The sequence below is a fragment of the Terrapene carolina genome, unplaced genomic scaffold (assembly GCF_002925995.2).
Source record: "Terrapene carolina triunguis isolate 2854851 unplaced genomic scaffold, T_m_triunguis-2.0 Scaffold68, whole genome shotgun sequence".
NCBI classification, from domain to species: Eukaryota; Metazoa; Chordata; order Testudines; family Emydidae; genus Terrapene; species Terrapene triunguis.
Window position 1 is genome coordinate 25,744,515 of NW_020664419.1, and position 18,830 is coordinate 25,763,344.

General features: G+C 41.4%; 1 protein-coding gene across 1 annotated transcript in view; it reads left to right on the forward strand.

The window, feature by feature from the left end:
• Positions 1-18,830, forward strand: part of GRAMD4 (GRAM domain containing 4) — a 128,816-nt gene that overhangs the window by 55,097 nt on the left and 54,889 nt on the right. The window contains exon 3 of the mRNA XM_029910833.1: positions 4,016-4,140. Coding sequence (XP_029766693.1) covers positions 4,016-4,140 — 125 coding nt within the window. The remainder of the gene's footprint in view (positions 1-4,015; positions 4,141-18,830) is intronic.

Here is an 18,830-nt window from a genome sequence, read left to right on the forward strand (position 1 = left end):
CTAAGTCTTAAGTGTAGAGTAGGCCTGAGTTTCTTCAAATGTCTTACAAAACTTCATTTGTTATTATTTGTAACCGCTTTGTAAATGTACTAGATGATCCATATTTACAGATGAGGAAACTCAGATACTGGGATACTAATTACTTGCTCACATTCACCTACAGGGTTAGCCAATAAAACCATTGTTGAAAACTAGCCTAAACAGGGTGGATTGATTTTTAAATTAGTGATTTAAATCACAAATTTTAATCATGATTTAAATCAGCAAGCAGGAAACATTGATTTGTAAATCATAGACTTTAATACTTTTCCTAAAGAGAGGTTGATTCTCATTGGTTAATAACAATTCAAATATGTTGCTTTGCAACTAAATATAGCCTTTACTCTAAATTTGGGGCTAGCCGGGAGGATACTATGATACTATCTACACACATCTATATAATTGCTTAAGTAACTTAACGTACATTTATTGAGATTTTTAATTTTTACATTTTTATTATAAAATGGTGAATGATTCATTTCTTATTTACTAGATTAATATCTTACTTGAGACTTGTGTCAAGCTCTCTAGGATTGAAATGCAAATTCAGTTAATGATCAAAAACAGTTTATTTTTCTAATTAAATAAAGCTACCTTTAAAGTTGCTGGATACATAAGGGAAATCTTTTTTTTTTTTTTTTTTTTTTGGCATTAAAAACTGATTTACTAAACAAAGGAAGTATTATCTGTAGTTTAATGTATTGAAATGCTTGTTTCTGGTAATCATGTCCTTCCGCAGTTTAGAACTAGTAGATCTGATCCTCTACCCTTAGTTTTTATTCATAAATTGGAAGAGGAAAACAACCTTGCCTACTTCTTAAGAAATCTCACCTTGAAGTTTAACTTTTGAATGACGTAGTCATCGAACTGAACCAGTTGAATAAACTGAAATGAAGAAAATTAGTCTTTCTGAACCTGCAGAAGAGGCTACTGCTATCAAAAGTTGGGTTAGCACTCCAGCAAACTCTGGTTCCTGGTGCTTAGCGAGTGATTTCCACCAGCTCAGTTGTCTGACTTTCTTTAAAACTTGGCAGACAAGGTACTGTTTAAATGAAGTACAAAAAAAAAATTAAATGATTTTAATAGATTATAATAAATGTAGGCCTTAACATAGGTTATCAATTTCAAATTTAATTTTAGGTTTATTTTTTTTAAAGTAACCTTTGTTTAATTGAAGTAAAAAAATCTGATTTTTTTTTTTTAAATCAATTTTTATCAATCCTGGTTTGAAGCCTTGTAAGAATAGAATCTGTTATATTACAGGTCATTAGTGTGAGATTCAAGTTCTGCATCTCTATAACTCCAATTAAGAAAACATGTACATTTAATAAAATGGTACTGTGGTGGTTTTTGAGGTACTCAGCACTGAGAGTCAGGTTTCATGAAAAACACCTGCTCAACAAGATCTCTCTTCAGTGAATGGATGCACAGAGGGTCTTTCTCTGCTCTCTCAAATACTGAATCAGTCTTTTGTTTCTGTTCACTAAGGGCTTGTCTACATTACATTACCCGCTGGATCGACGGGCAGCAATCGATCCAGCGGGGGTCGATTTATACGTCTAGTTTATACATGATAAATCGACCGCTGAGTGCTCTCCCGTCAACTCCAGTACTCCTCCTGGGCGAGAGACGCAGGTGGAGTTGACGGGAGAGAGTCAGCCGTCGACTTACCGCAGTGAAGACACCGTGGTAAGTAGATGTAAGTATGTCGACTTCAGCTACGTTACTCATGTAGCTGAAGTTGTGTAACTTAGATCAGTCCCCCCCCACACACCCTAGTGTAGACGAGGCCTAATAGGGTTTGCAAACTCCTTAGACTAGGAGCTATGCATCTTCTGCTTCTGAGGATATTGACACCAATCAGTCAAAGTCTGTTATAAAGTTTCTTGTTACCTTCAAATGGCTTTGATTGTTTACAGTTGGTTTTCCATTGAGTGTTTGGGGATGGGGCAAGAGTAGGCAATTGAATCATATATTACAAAATTGGCTTGCCAGGGAGGGATAACAACTCCGTCCCGCTTGAAAGGGTCATCACCAAGACACATTCCCTGGATCACTCACCCAGTACCATAAGGGTATAATTTTCAACATTGTTACATTATTCCTTAAATATTATCCATATACACATCTTGTAACTTATCAATACCCCTAATCATTACAAGCTTTCAGTAGAGACCTTATAAGCTACTCTTTTTGGATAAATACCATGAAACAGTGTATTAGGTGTAGCGAGTTTCAGGTCTGATATAGGACTTGATCATAGAGAACAGTGAACCCTTTTGCCTGTGGGCACCAATGGGCCTCTGTGTTACAGGTACATTGACAGGGTACTTAAAAAGTGTAAATAATTCCTAACAGTGAAAATGTATATGCTGTGTATGTTATGAATAAATCACTGATCTGTTTTTAAAACCTTTGGATGGGATACATATTTTTTTTTAAAACTAAATACTTATAATTAGTTTTTAAACATTTAATTTATTTTAAAATTTAAAACAGTTCTATTAACGTGCTGAATTACTTGACTATATTTAGATCATATTATACTAATTTAGTTACTGGATTTTATTTTTGTATAAAATATTTCATTTCTTTCAAAAGTACTCATGTTCATTTGAGTTCTGAATGTGTATAGATGACTCAATCGTGGGCTAAGAATAAAAATTCACCTTTGCTTTACTTATAAAATGAATACTATTGCATCTGGCAAGCATTTAATACCATGAGTAGCTCCAAGAGCTTACACCCAAAATCCATCTATAGAGTTTGTACATTGCTAATAGTGATTGCACATGACGTTTTAATTAACCATCTTGCAAAACAGAAATCTGTCTTCCTTGTAATTTAACAGACTATTTCCAAAAACGTAGCATCCTCACCTGCCTCTTAGTATGAAAGTACCTCTGTTCCTTTGTTGTTTCACTTTGTGCAAGCTGCTGCTTGTTAGAAGCCATGCATTCTTCTTTGATTTTCACATTCTGCAGTATTTCCAGTGCTTAGTTTATTTAGCCGCTGCTGGTAAAGATGATGATAAATCACCTCTAAAAGATGCAAGAGCCTAGAGGTTTTTGTCCTGCAGCATCGTCTTTTGGACACTACCCACATTCCTGTAAAAATGCAACAAAATAGCCCTGCTGGTTTTTTGTTGCCTTTCTTGCATCAGGGTTGTAGATTTTCTTCCTTCAGGATTATGTCTTGACGCTAAAGTATTCACATATATGTGAGAGAGGATTTGTACAGAATGGTAGTCAGTGCTTAGAAAAATCTGTTTTTGTTGAGGCTTGTCTGTGTGCTACAGGGGGTTACAGCAGTATAGCTATGGAACTGCAGCTCTGCCTTTGTGACACCATAGTGTAGACATACACTACTGCAACGGAAGTAACTCCTCCTGTAATCACCGCACCTCCCTGAGCAACAGTAGCTAGGTCAGCAGAAGAATGCTTTCATCAACCTTACTGCATCTGCACTGGATGTTGAGGTTGGCATAGCTGTGGCACTCAGGAATGTTGATTTTTCACAGCCCCGAGAGCTGTAGCTATATCAACCTAAGTTTTAAGTATAGACCAGGACATAGATTGTTGCTTGTGTGCATATTGGATTTTTTTTGTTTTAATTGGCCATGTGTCAAATTAAAGGGAAAAGGCGTTATTTGAAATGCACTTTCAGCCAGCAGGAGGGAAGTGAAATGATCGTCATGTTGCAGCAAATCTAGAATCTTTCTAGGCAAGCGCACTGAGCAAACCTGTCGGAGGGAGATGCTGTATGTTTGATCAGCTGTTATTGATTCATTTCAGTAAGTCTAATGCTGAATAAGAGCGTTGCTGTGTTGGCTTCAAATGCTTACACATTTTTTCACACAGCTCTTTGTTTACTGTTTTTGAGGTAAATTAAAGTATTTAAATGACACTTCAGGGAGAAGCTTCCTTCTGAGTTGTCAATGTATTTATTTATTTTCCCCCCCCCTCCTTTTTCATAGGCTGGTCCAGGGGCCATCAACATGGCATCAGGAGTCCAGGATTTTAACAGAACAGAGTCTGATAGATTAAATGAGATCAAAGGTCACCTGGAAATCGCCTTACTGGAAAAACACTTTTTACGTAAGTAATAAAGAATGCTCTTGAATAAGGAATGTCCAAGCTTATTGAAATATGGCTTGGTGTGCATGGAGGGTAGGAAAATATGGAAAACCTGTTTGGCAGTGGCTGAGGTTTTTTGATGTATGCCGTCTTTCTTTGGGTTCGATGCACGATGTGTACCACATATGAGGTGATCTTAAGAAACGGGATAAGTTTTTGTTGTTTTTGTTTTTTAAAGCCTCATCAGAATAATTGAGAGTGGTGGTAGGTTTTTGAAAAAAATCAATTTATAAATTTGTAGGAAAAGGGAAAAAATAAGCGTTTCTTTCAAATATTTTATTTACTATATGCAGCTGGTGAATGTTTCATACATATTGACATCCGAGGGTACATCTAAAATAACTATGTGCTAGTTTCCTCCCCCCCCCCCATCTAGTAGCTTAATTACAAGAAGGGGGAAAGAAGATTTTTCCCTTTTTTTTTTTTTTAGAAGTCAAATTAAGCATTTCCTTAGCAAGTGCTCTACTTTGCCAGAAACATCTTAAAATATGTATGTTTTCCTCTTTTTAATTATATGGAAACTGTTACTAAATGTAAAATGTTGGTGGTCCGTAAAATAGCAACTAAATGAAATATAGGCATGAATGAATTCCCATTCATACCCAGAAGTTACGGTATTGTGGAATAGGAAAGCTGTAGGAATCTGACTGCACTTCTACGTTAGTAACATTTGAGTTCAAATTTGCCAGGTGGGGGGAGGGATAGCTCAGTGGTTTGAGCCTGATAAACCCAGGGTTGTGAGTTCAATCCTTGAGGGGGCCACTTAAGGTTCTGGAGCAAAATCAATACTTGGTCCTGCTAGTGAAGGCAGGGGGCTGGACTCGATGACCTTTCAAGGTCCCTTCCAGTTCTAGGAGATAGGATATCTCCATTAATTTCTATTTCTACATTAAGGCAAACATTAAGGATAGGAGTGAAAGGCAAACAATTCTCTTTTTAGTTGATATTAAGAAAATCTCTTCTTCTGATTGATCATAAAATTTAGCGCTGATATACTGTTAAAGTTGGTGTTCTCGCTCAATTGCTTCCCTACAAGAGGCAATTTTAATGTACTTTTTAAAAACTTCAAAATATTAAGTTTCAAAGAAAAATTCACGAAAGCTCGTGACCTGTCCCTGACTTTTACTAAAAATATCCATGATAAAATGGGAAGGGGCTGCCCAGCCACCCCGCAGCTGCCAGCTCTGGGGCCCCCACCACCCATGGGGACTCAGCTCCAGGGTCCCCCTCCCCAGTGGTACAGGGGAGCTCCAGGGTCCCCCTGCCGCCACCACAGTGGGGAGCTGCAGGGGTCCCCCTGTCCCCCATGGTGGCGACTGGGGAGCTGCGGGGTACCCCCTGCCTGTGGCGGTTGGGGAGCTTGGGGGCTCACTGCCTCGGACAGTGGGGCTAAATTACAGCTCCCTGCCGCTGTGAAAGGAGGTGGGACCCTGCAGCTTCCAGCCGCTGGGGCTGAAGTCATGGAGGTCTTTGGAATTCATTGATTCCGTGACTTCCGTGACCTCTGACAAAATCATTGCCTTATTCATGACATCCAGGTTGTGTAGATCAGTTTGCCCCCACCCTTGTAAGAAACCCCTTGTCATATTGCCAAAGCAGCAGCCTTGCTTATGCTGAAGTGACAGAATCTTGTCCTGACTGAGGTTGAGTAGCAGCCAATTATGGATACAAAAGGGGACAGGATAGTAAACTGTAGTGGTAGTGAAGAAATCACCAAAATTTTACATCTTAAAATACATTTCTGGCCTGATTAGAATAATCTGGCTGCTGATCTATTGTACCAGACCAGAATTTATTTTTCTGATATGGTTCCTTTCTCGTTTCCATTCCCTGTCCCCTTACTTATGCTCTCTAGAGTAAACAAATGCTAAGTGTTTTTTTTTTTCTAGATTATGGTATCAGCCCAGATAATGGTGAGCATCCCCTGGTACTAGCAGTGTTTGGTTGCCTCCAGGGGGAGAGACATGCTGAATAGAAGAACATGATAGAAATGTGAAGTCTATTTACTTTATCCTTGGAGGATAAGTTTCAAAATGGAGGACGAGAGTTGGGCTATCAAAAGTAAAATATAGAAAACAGTAAGGGGAGGCTTGTTATGCAGCTGTCTGCAAAATACATCTTGTATAAAGAGGGAATTTCCTATTTTGAAAAGTAACATAAATGGATGCTCTCTTCACCAATATTTCTTAAGAGTAATTTATGTATAAATAAAAAGTGCTCTGCCATTACGTCTCATTCCCCTTTTCCCCAAGGAAGCCTACAAGAAACTAGTCAGCTAATAATGACAAGGAAGGAGGATGATTGGGGGATAGTTCATGAATAAACAAAAGGCAGCCCCATGGAAGTACCAATATGTGTGCCAACTTTCAGCCTTTGAACCCTCTGTCTGTATCTTTTCCCCTCCTCCCCTTCCTTACCTTTCTCCTTCCAGATTGTAAACTAATGTATTCTGGGCCCTACTGCAGGCTGAATAATCATTCTGTTTGAACATAGGGAACTTATAGGTCAGTGTTCTCCCCTAAGCCGCATGGCCACCCAAGAATCAATCAAGTGCTGAGCATTTGATGAGAAGAGCTGCACACATCCAGCGACTGTGTTCAGGTGCCCCTCCCCCTGCTGCTCTGCAGCCATGTTGCTCCTGCCCTCTTCCTTGGAGCCCCTGGCCAGCTGCTTCTGGTACCCTCCTGCTTGCTGAGCAGAGGGGGAGGGGGTGCTGATGTCAGGGTGTCTCCCTCCCCCTGCCCAGGTACCTCATCTCCACAGAGGGAGGAGGGACAGGGCTTGGGAGTTAGATGTGGCTGCTAGTGCTGAGGTCTGAACAAGCATTCAGACTGGTGAGTGCCTCACCGCTTAGAGAGAGCGCATGGTCTCTCATACACTTCCCCTTCTCTCTCTCTCTCGCGCACACCCACACCTCTCTTGCACACTTTCTCTGTCTCACACACGTCTCTGTAATTTTGTTCTTTCAAATTGCTGTTTTAGTTTTTTGCCTGCTCTATGCATTTCATAATTTTATTTCTTTCTTTAATTCTTTGAGTAGTGAGTTCTAAAATGCTTAACCTGTCCTTGCTGGAGTAATTATCCCAATAGTAACTTTTTAAAAATATACATTACATCTTGGTGTTTTGTTTCTACTGGTAGCACACATCCGCACATTACCCCGATATTGGTGCACATGGATGGAAAAAATTAGAGGGAACATTGTATGGGGCCATATTTTTTTGCGCATTTCCATTCCATATAGTGTAGTGAAGGATGCACATATGATGCAAGTGGAGCAGAATTTTGAGCTGTTGTGTTTAAGTTTTTGACTTTCACAATAATGTACATCTTCATGGCAATGAACCTGATGTCACAAACACAGGACTGACTTAGATAACAGACCAATCAGAAAGAAGCTGTGTTGTGAAAGAGAAATATCTTAGAACATCTTTACAGTTGGCAAAGAAGTGCTGATGTCCATTTTTTTGTTAAAATATGTACGTATGACTTTTTCTGCTAGCTGAAAGAGACCAGTGAGGGTCTCTTTCAAAAACAATTTTTGTTACCTGACTGATTGTAGGTCGAAAAAGCAGGTTTAATGGCAATTGCAATTTCTTGGTTTCCTTATGGGTATATTTTACTGGATTTTATTTGTGATCAAAGGCTAAGACTAATGCGGGACACTTTTTTTTTCTTTTCGAAATATTAAATGCAGAAAAGACAGGGTGTGTGGAGGGAATGAAGCAGTGAAGAGGATGGTGGAAGTCTAAGTTAGGCCATCTGAGTGGCTTACGCTAGTACCAGGGTGTGTCTGGGTTACCTTGATGCACTCAGCACTTGCTCCAGGCCAGTTTCTTGTTCACTTGTTCTTAAATAGTAATACATAATTGGGTGTCTTGTATAAATTAGTGTATTTATAATTAGTACACTTACTGTGGTTTGCTAATGCATCCTATTTTGATGCTTAGGCAGTTGTTTTTCTTTAAGGTTGTATGTTGCCCTAGATATCGGATACCTGTATCTGTTACATTTTAGCAAAGCACAAACTATGGCACCACAACATGATTCTAAACTAATGCTCCTATGCTGTTTATGTACTAGGAAAGAGTCCAAAGAAGCTTGGAGAATCATACTATGTTTTCTCTCTCATACGTTTAGTTAACACATTTCTGTCTTGTTAGCAAGAAAACACGGGTCGGTTAGCCTTTGAAATGTGTCTCATCTTCAGTTTTAATTAACTACTTCCTCAATGCAAAACAACAAACTTCAGGGCAAAAATAATCTTGAGAATTATTGAGTAATGGCAAGGAACAAGAAGTCTTCACGTTTTAGATTCCAAGTTAAGTTCATTGCACAAGGAAGAAGCAGTATCTATTTATTGATCAATATATCAGGTTTATAGAAAAGGTACACACAATAAAGCACAAAAATGTTCCTTTGGATAGTAAATGTTTTTATTTGTTGTCACTAGAACTGAGATGCTAAAATTGTGGATCTGATGAAATATGGCCTTCAGTGGCTCTGTTTTTAATAAATGTTTCAGAGTGGTAGCCGTGTTAGTCTGTATCAGCAAAAACAATGAGGAGTCCCTGTGGCACCTTAGAGACTAACAAATTTTATTTGGGCGTAAGCTTATGACCAAATAAATTTGTTAGTCTCTAAGGTGTCACAAGGACTCCTCATTGGTTTTTTTCTGTTTTTAATGTTCAGTTCACCAAAGCTTGCAAGTTTGCATAACCACAAAGAGATGGAAGGCAAATGGTGTGTGCCCGCCTATAGTTGTTTTTGCTTAATTTAACAAATGTCCTGGAATTAAACTTGAAGCCTAAAGGGTTAAGAGATTTTGTAAAAGCTTTGAAAATGTCTTTAAATTATTAGTGTGGCCAAATAATATTTTGTTATAAGAACATGAGTCATGGAATCAGCTGGGCTAAGGGGAAAACTGTCTCCCTTTTATATAGGAGATACAGTATATATTTATATATTACATTGCACAAGTGTTCAGACAACCCTGAATTTCTCCTTTTGGTAGATGAAGGAAACTCAGTGGATGTAACATTTGATATTATGTCTTTCAAGTTCTTAGTTAAAAAATTAACTGTTGGCTTGAATAGGAACTCTGTGGAGTAAAAGGATAAAAACTCTGTCCTATGGCTGAAAAGACTAAACAAAGGTGAGCTGGCAATGTATGAAATTGGGTGGATAGTTCTAGAGGGGTACTGCAAGGATTGGTGAACAGACTGCTCTGAACTTATGAATATAATGACCTTAAAGGGTAAGTAAATGGCATGTTAATGAGATTTGCAGTTGATTCTAAAGTTGGAATTGTGAACACTCTTCAAGACAGAAGAAAATGATAAAGAAGGACCATATCAGAAACATGGACAATAAATAACACAAAGAGATGCTATTTGGAAAAATGGAAGCTAAATCATGAGAGATGTTTCAGATCAATGTATCTTGTGAGGAAGAAACTTGGGAAGCAGTAATAGCGAAAAGAGAACAGGGTGTGGGCAAATTCACCACACATTAAACATGTTCAGCAAAACAGTTTTGGGTTGTATATGCAGATATATTACCTTCAACAAAAAAACGTCAAAAACAGACTCCAACGAGAAACTGCAGAACTAGAATTAATTTGCAAACTGGACACCATCAAATTAGGCCTGAATAAAGACTGGGAGTGGCTAGGTCACTACAAAAAGTAATTTTCCCCTCTGCTGATACTCATACCTTCTTGTCAGCTGTTGAGAATAGGCCACTTCCACCTTGATTGCATTGGCCTCGTTAACACTGACTCCCCACTCGATAAGGGAATTCCCATCTTTTCATGTGCTGTAATATTTATACTGCTTTCTGTATTTTTCACTCCATGCATCTGATGAGGTGGGTTTTAGCCCACGAAAGCTTATGCCCAAATAAATTTGTTAGTTTCTAAGGTGCCACAAGGACTCCTCATTGTTTTTGCTGATACAGACTAGCACACTACCACGCTGAAATTTGTTTTTCCTGTGTGTTTGTACAGCACTTAACACAGTGATCCTGATTGTGGCCTCTGGGTGCTGCAGTAATATAGTTTTATACTGGATCTTGATATGAATGGGGAGCCAGTGGAATTCACTTGATAATGGTGCTGTAGTCTTGCTTCTTTGTATCTGTACCCAGGGCAGAGAGCAGGGGACAGTGCTTGCAAGTGAAAACCAGGGGAAAGCCTGGACGGATGGGGAGGGTTGAAGAGCGGGAGACCCCCCCCACAATTGTGTGCGTACATTAAAGGCTGAATTTTCATCCTGACATGCATACATGGAATTGGGGAACGTGGAGTTGTTTTTCTCTGAGGCTTTAAAAAAAATGATTGATCATGTCTTCAGGGGTGTCTGTTTTGTGATTTCTGAAGTGTGAATATGTATTCTCCCTTGTATGCCTAACTATAGCTCTGATCATGCAAATAGTTACTCACTTGACTAACTTTACCCGTGGAAATAATCCCATTCAGTTAGACTTTATTCACGTGAGTAGACCTAGTTATCACGTGGGTACTTTTGTGGAATTGGAGCTTGTGTGCAATATAAAATTGATTGCCTGTCTAGGAAGTGAATGAAATCTTATCTCACTCCTTATATTTCTTTTTCATGCTTCCTTTCAGTTCCTATGATATGTCGCTATAGTACTAGCTGCATTGTGTGTGCTGACTTTGAAGTGAAATTGTCTAAAATCCTATTGTCAGAAAATCTGCTTGCCAGCACTTCAGCGAGCAGCATTTTAGGGAGCACCACTTTGCTGCTAGCTCACTGAACACAACAAAAGTGCTGTGGTGGTGGTTTGTTAGAGAAATAGAACAATGAATCTTTAACAAGCCGGTGTCAACTAGAGAGTCAGGTGATAATTGTGTGCAAAAGCAGAAGTCACTGTTTCTAGGCTTTAGGCTGTACTAGAAAAAGGCACCTGTTCTCTTGCCAGTGGACAGGGACATTGACAAAGTGAGTGGGCTTTTCAGACAGCCCTGGCTTGTAATTGGAGAGCATTGCTCTTTCACTGCTAGGTCCTGCTGATTCGCACTTATCTTCTCCGTAGGGTCTTAGACTGAGCTAGTAGGCTGCCAATTTCAGGAGTGCTCCCAGCAATCCTTTAGGCATGGCAGGAAAGGCTGAGAAGTGGGTCCTCTTCTCTTCCCTTGCCCCAGTGCACCAGTGTAGGGAGCAATCCTGCACTGGCAGCAGGATGGGATCAGATTTTGTTCTCCGGCAAAACCAGGGAAGATATTGCTGATATTTCTAAGGTAAAAATCATCCCGAAACTAAAACAAAGAAACTACAGGGGGTAAGGTGCCCTTACACATCATAAAGAAGAAGAAAGGGGAGCAAACCAGTTTTCTTACCCAAAAAAACCAGCCATTACCACTCTCACATATCACACGACCTTTGTTCACCTTTAATGTTTTTCATCTTTTTTTCTTTTTTTGGTATGATTCAGATAGTAAACCCACATTCTAGGTTTTTATAGCTGTTCTGTGATACTGAGCAGAGCACTGAAATCATTCTTGGATGAGTTAACAGTTCAGCTACAGTAAATGGATCCATTAAATAGAAAAAATAGTTCTGAAAAGCGAAAACACTATTTGTAATCATAGTTTTTAAACATTGCAGCTAGGTCTTTTGTATCAGCTGTTGTCAGTTGGCACGTGTGTGCCATGTGCTGTCCCAGCTCTGCACAGATAGCCAACCCAGCAGACCTCGATAGTATTATCCAGAAGGACCACAGACTTGGTTCAGTGGCGAAGGTGCTCGGCCAGGTTTATTGTCCTCAGGACACAGTACTGGCTTCCTGGATCAGTGTCTACAGCTACTAACACAAGTGCCCAGTGGCAAGGACTTGGCTCAGTCAGCGGCAGGACTTTCCACTGCTCCCTATGCTGGACCTTAAGGTGAGGTTCCCCAACATTTATAGGCTGAGACAACTTACATACCACCGTACGTGTTTCATGACATCTGCTTGTTACCTCCCCTTGTACCTTGCTCCAGATGTCTCAGGCAAAATATCCCTATTCATCACTTCTGTCAAATCCTCTTATGTTAGGTCAGGATGTACAGGCCTAATCTTTTGGAGTGTATTCCCATACATACCCAGTATCTGTTGCTTCTTAGGAGTGCCTGTATTTTAGTAACACTAGCAATACCTTTGCCAGGGTCATGTATTAGACAGTAAACTTGTAAGCATCTGCTTTAATACACAGCCTAACTTCGTTGACTGTGGTTCAGGTCTCAGGTGCTACACCAGCCCTAAACTAACAAGTGAGCATTGAAGCAATGTATTCGGAATTGTTTGACTTCAGTTACCATTGTGATGTTTCACTCCATATTCTTTATGAAGATATGCTTCTTCAAATGCTTGTTCATGTCAATTCCAATCAGGGGTGTGCGCATGCATGTGCACAGTATCTGGAAGATTGTTCCCCTTGCAGCAACTGTAGGGCAGGCCTGGGCACCCCCTGGAGTCGCGCCTTCATGGTGCCCAATATAGAGCCCTGCCAACCCGCCACCCCCTCAATTCCTTCTTACCGCCAGTGACAGTAGCTAGAACTTCCCCTTGCTCTTCTCTTGCTTCAGCAAGTGGATTAGCAGTGCTTTAGCTGTGCGCTGTACATAGTTAATTTCCAGTAGTTAGTTTGCTTTAGTAGTTATTTATAAGTTTCAGTTTCAGGGGGTTCCCCCTCCCCCAATCTCCTTCCCCTCATTTGTTACCGGGGCATGCCGTGATCCCCGGGCTTAAGACTTGCCAGATTTGTGTCAAGTGCACGCCAAAAAGTGACCCCCACCCCACACCACCTGCTTACAGTGCCTGGGTGAGGGTCATCAGAAAGACCACTGCAAGATCTGTCGGGAATTCCAACCGCGAACCATTAAGGACAGGGAGCAGCATCTCAAAATTCTCCTTATGGAGGCAACTCTCCGACCTCCGTCGGACCCAGGCACCGGGGATCCTGCTCCCAGCACGTTGTCGTAGATGCGAAGCGCTCCAGCGCGGTCTTTGAAGGATCCAGCGCCGAAGGAAGATGCTGGCAAGGGAGCTTGGCACTGGCATGGAGCCTCTCGGGGACATTTCAGACTTTGGCACTGGTCCCAGTCGCCGGCGCAGAAGAAAGAAAGGTCAGAGAGAGGCCGATCTCCCTTTGCAAGACCCAGGGAACAGTCACTAGTGGCACCTTAGTCGGGCCAGAGTGGGGCCACGTTGACTCCTGCCCAAGCGAGGCAGTTAAGTCTGGACCCGTCTTGCTCACCGCTCCCATTGGAGCACCTACCTCTCTCGTCTATCCCAGAGGCTTTTGAGGCGGCGCAGGATCTACTGAGGCTCATAGCAGTCAATTCCACAAAAGTACCCACGTGGTAGACTTTATTCATGTGAGTAGACCTAGCTAACTGAATGGGATTATTTCCACAGGTAAAGTTTGCAGTCAGAGGGAAAGCCGGCGAGTCGCTTCACCTCACGGCATGGAAGGTCCATGGTTGAACCTGATGGAGCTTTCCTGTTCAGACCAGGTTAGACAGGTCCTCCTTGACAGCAGAAAACCCTCTACAAGAGCCACATACCTTGCCAAGTGGAAGAGTTTTTCAATCTGGTTGGCGCAGTGCCATTTGCCCCCGACACTAGCATCAGTGCTGCTTATTCTGGACTTCCTCCTCCATCTGAAGCAGCAGTGGCTTTCGTTGTCATCAGTAAGGGTGCACTTAGCCGCCATCTCGGTCTTTCACCTGGGTGAGGAGGGACGCTCTGTGTTTGCTAATCCCGTGGTAAGCCAGTTCTTAAAAGGGCTCGACAGGCTATACCGTGATGTCTGTCAGCCTGTCCCGGTCTGGGACCTCAACCTGGTCCTTTCTAGACTGATGGCACCACCTTTTGAGTCCTTGGCAATATGCTCCCTCCTCTACCTCTCTTACAAGGTGGTGTTCCTCGTGGCGATAACCTTGGCCAGGAGGGTGTCTGAACTCAAGGCCCTAACCTCAGAGCCCCTTTTATACAGTGTTCTATAAGGACGAAGTTCAGCTCCGATCTCACCCTGCTTTCTTCCCAAAGGTTGTATCAGTTTCACATTAACCAGGACATCTTTCTCACAGTGCTCTACCCTAAGCCGCATTCTAATGGCAGGGAGCAGAGACTCCATTCACTAGGTGTTTGCAGGGTGGTAGCTTTCTACATTGAGAGAACGAAGCCATTCAGAAAATTGGTCCAGTTATTCGTGGCGGACAGAATGAAAGGCCTACCTGTATCATCACAACGCATTTCATCATAGATCACATCCTGCATCCGCCAGTGTTACAACCTGGCAGGGGTTCCCGCACCCCCGATCACTGCGCACTCTACCAGGGCACAGGCTTCATCAACAGCATTCCTGGCGCAGATCCCTACTCAGGAAATCTGCAGAGCAGCGACACGGTCCTCCATCCGTACCTTTACCACACAATATGCGGTTACTCAGCAGGCCAGAGACGATGCAGCTTTCAGGGGAGCAGTGCTCCAATCAGTGGACGACTCCGACCCCACCTCCTGAACTTGGGCTTGAGAGTCACCTGATTGAAATTGACATGAACAAGCACTTGAAGAAAGAACGGTTATCACCTTCTTGTAAATTTTGTTCTTCGGGATGTGGTGTTCATATCCATTCCAATACCCACCCTCCTACCCCTCTGTCGGAGTAGCCAGTAAGAAGGAATTGAGGGGGTGGTGGGTTGGAAGGTTGTGATCTACTGAATGTATTAATCCTATTTGCATGCATGTATCATTTTTGTATTCGACGTTATGAATGTTGGCTGTGTACTGGCTTGATTTTTAAATAACCTTAGTAGAGCATTTGGTCAGTTCCTGGAGAAAGGAATGTTGAAATTAAGTACCTAATCAAGAAACACTTAAAGGACAATGGATCTTGGAATGCTCCAATCCACATAGGAAGTCTACTTGAGGACGTTCAAGGTAGCATGTAAACAATGGATGCTACCTGTAAAAACTGTGATTCATGCATGGACATGTGACTTGCCCAGGTGACTCCTAAACTCCATCTTGGAGCTGGACTTTGCATAGGAGTGAGGAGGGGATCTCCACCCCCAAGAGAGAGTCTATTTAAACCCCTGGAAGACCCCTCCATTTGGTCTTCAGCTGGCTAACGAGAGAGCCTCTCCACCCCCCAGGATACTTGGAAGAAACTGGAACAAAGGGCAGTGACTGCAAGAGGTGTGAGTGATTGCTGGACCCAGGCTAAAAGGAGATTAGTCTGTAAAAGGGATCATTCTGGAACTGGTGAGGATCTTATCTGTATTCAGTTTGATTAGACCTAGATTTGCGCATTTTATTTTATTTCGCTTGGTGACTTTGTTCTGTCTGTTACTACTTGGAACCACTTAAATCCTACTTTCTGTATTTAATAAAATCATTTTTTACTTATTAATTGACCCAGAGTATGTATTAATACCTGGGGGAGCAAACAACTGTACATATCTCTCTATCAGTGTTATAGAGGGCGAACAATTTATGAGCTTTATACAGGGTAAAACGGATTTATTTGGGTTTAGACCCCATTGGGAGTTGGGCATCTGAGTGTTAAACAGGAACACGTCTGTTAGTTGCTTTCAGGTAAACCTGCAGCTTTGGGGCAAGTAGTTCAGACCCTGGGTCTGTGTTGAAGATGGGAGTGTCTGGCTCAGCAAGACAGGGTGCTGGAGTCCTGAGCTGGCAGGGAAAGCTGGGGTAGAAGTAGTCTTGGCACATCGGGTGACAGCTCCCAAGAGGGTTTCTGTGATCCAACCTGTCACACCCGCCTTATGTAAATCCTATTTAAGGATGGGGAGGAAGGCAAACAGAACTCCTCCTCTCCATGGCCTGTCTGCCCAAAAAGAGAGACTGCTAAAGTCACCTGAAGAGAAGGTAATGGGGGAGTCCAGACTGAGACAAGGGTCCAGTCTGAAAAGGAATATAACTGGAACTCGGAACCACAAACTTTGCAACCTGCCTAAAATAACATTTAGGGTGCGAATTTACATTTTGTAAAAGCAGCAAAGAGTCCTGTGGCACCTTATAGACTAACAGACATATTGGAGCATGAGCAAAAGCTCATGCTCCAATACGTCTGTTAGTCTATAAGGTGCCACAGGACTCCTAGTCTGGATCTGTAAAAGCAGCAAACACGGCTACCCCTCTGATAATTTACATTTTGTAACCTGTTTTTTAAGTACACCTCTACCCCGATATAACACGAATTCGGATATAATGTGGTAAAGCAGTGCTCCGGGGCGGAGGGACTGCGCACTCCAGCAGATCAAAGCAAGTTCAATATAATGTGGTAAGATTTTTGTGGCTTCCGAGGACCGCATTATATCGGGGTAGAGGTGTATATTGAGCTTAGCTTGCGTATTTTGCTTTATTTGGTCAGTAATCTGCTTTATTCTGTCATTTTTATATTCACTTACAATTCACCTTTTGTAGTTAATAAACTTATTTCTTGTTTATAATATAACCCAGTTATGTAATTTCTAGTAATATGTAATTTCTAACTGGGGAGGGGCAAGAGGTTATGCATATTTCCCTCCACATTGAGGGAGGAGGTGAATTTCATAAAACCTTTGGGTTTGTACCCCTTAAAGGGAGTGGACACCAATGTGTTGGGGCATGCCCCTAAGGCCAAATATTTCCTCAGCAGATCTGTCTCTCTGTGCAGCTGGGTGTGGCCCTGCCTGTGTGCTTGGCTTGCTTGTGACCCTATTCCAGCAAGGCCAGGTAAAGGGGACCCAGCCGGGCAGAATAGGCGGACTGAGTGGCATCCCAGCACATCAGTTGACACCCCAAAGGGCCCAAACCTGTCACAATCATTACAATTCAATTTAAAATTGAACATAGGAGGAAAGGTGTACAGAACCATTGTAGATTTATATATAGATGCACAGTACTTTTGCTCATAAACCTTTAGTGTAATTATTTTATTTATATACACACACATAATGACACCATTTTAATTCTTTAACTTACCTGCAAACTTTTTTACTTTTAAGAAAAAGAAACTAATGCAGGTGCAGTTCCAAAAGTTGATTGTAATAATATTCACTTCTCATACTAAAAGATTTAAATATTGTTATGCACATAAGCAAAACATAATGGCAATCCTGAATATTTCAATACTATGGAAAGTATAACAGCTTGTTGGTAGGATTTTAGATGAATTTGGTAACCTCTTATATAGAGAAATTGAAAAATTATTTCCCTTGAAATCATATTTGTGGGTGATAGCTCAGCATCAGTGCCTATCGGAGTGTGGGGAGCAGGGAAACAAGATATTCGGAAGCTGCATGAACGACGAAGGAGGGGGCCAGATCAGTTTACGTAAGAGATGAATTTTTTAAGTAGATGTGACCCTATACAATTCCTTGTTTATGACTCTGGATGAAGCTGTCTGAATTTTTTTTTAATTGTTGTATCGCTGTGGGCCAAAAACTGACCTGAAAGTGCCCCTTTGGAAACTCTGGAAAGCACAATAGCTTGTTTGTCAGTAGGGTTTTAGGATAGGGTTTGATAAATGACTCTAGTTAGAAAAGGAGATGGACAACTAGACACATAGTAAGACTGAAAATTTCTCAACAAACTGTTTCTTGCCAGTGACAGGCCTCTAGAAAAGCAAATTCAGGCATAGGGAAGTGGCAGAAATAAAAAGGGGGGCGTGGGTGAGAGGGAAGGAGGATTGCCTGACTGAGGATGTTGTGTGGTTTTTCGATAGATGGACATGACCATTATTTTTAAAGTAGCAGGTCACTTCCTCCTTTTACCACTTCTGAAGTGAGTCCTGCATGCCAGTGAACCCTGCATCTGCTTGAGTTGGAAAATGCCAATTAAGTCATAGAAGTCTTTTTTTCTCTCTCCAGAAATGACCTGAAGAGCTCTGTGTAAGCTTGAAAGCTTCTCTCACCAACAGAAGTTGGTCCAATAAAATACTACCTCACCCACTTTGTCTCTAAAAATGTCAGATTCACCCATACTTTCCATTGTATGGAAATAGTTTAAACTATTTGTTTGGTAGAGGAGGGGATTGGTAGGGAGGAGGAAATGCATTTTAAAGGGGTACTTGAAATCTAATCAGTTAAAAAAAAAATCTAAATGTAGTTTCAGGTACAGCACCTGCCACTGAGTTCCCCCTGCCAATATTTATGGCTGTAACCAAATCATGTTTTTCTATTCTTAAAAATGCTTCTCTCACTAGTTACTGTGTAAAAGACCCATGCAGGCAAGAGGAAGACTGCCTGCCTGCACATGGGAATCCATTAAATTGACAATACACAAGTGCTGCCAAATGCATGAAGTAAACAAAACTAACAGAGAAATATTTTCTCTTTAATCTTTTGTGTATAGTGACTTTAGGTATTTTTGTTACTACCCATAAGGTTCTGTGCCCTATTCATGGCCCTTATCACCTTAGTTTTTGAATACCTTACTATTCCCATGCTTAAACTAGTGGGTGTCAAACTTCAGACAGAAAAGCTAATAATGTCCCTTTCCTATCATTCGCGATTGCATTTCAGAGGAAATCTGAATGAGGTGAAGAGCAATTCCTCTTTTCTCGCTACAAACAAGTCTGACTAGCTGTGAGGACTAACTATGTATTTGAGAAAGTTATAGTTCACAATAACTAAGAATAAGACA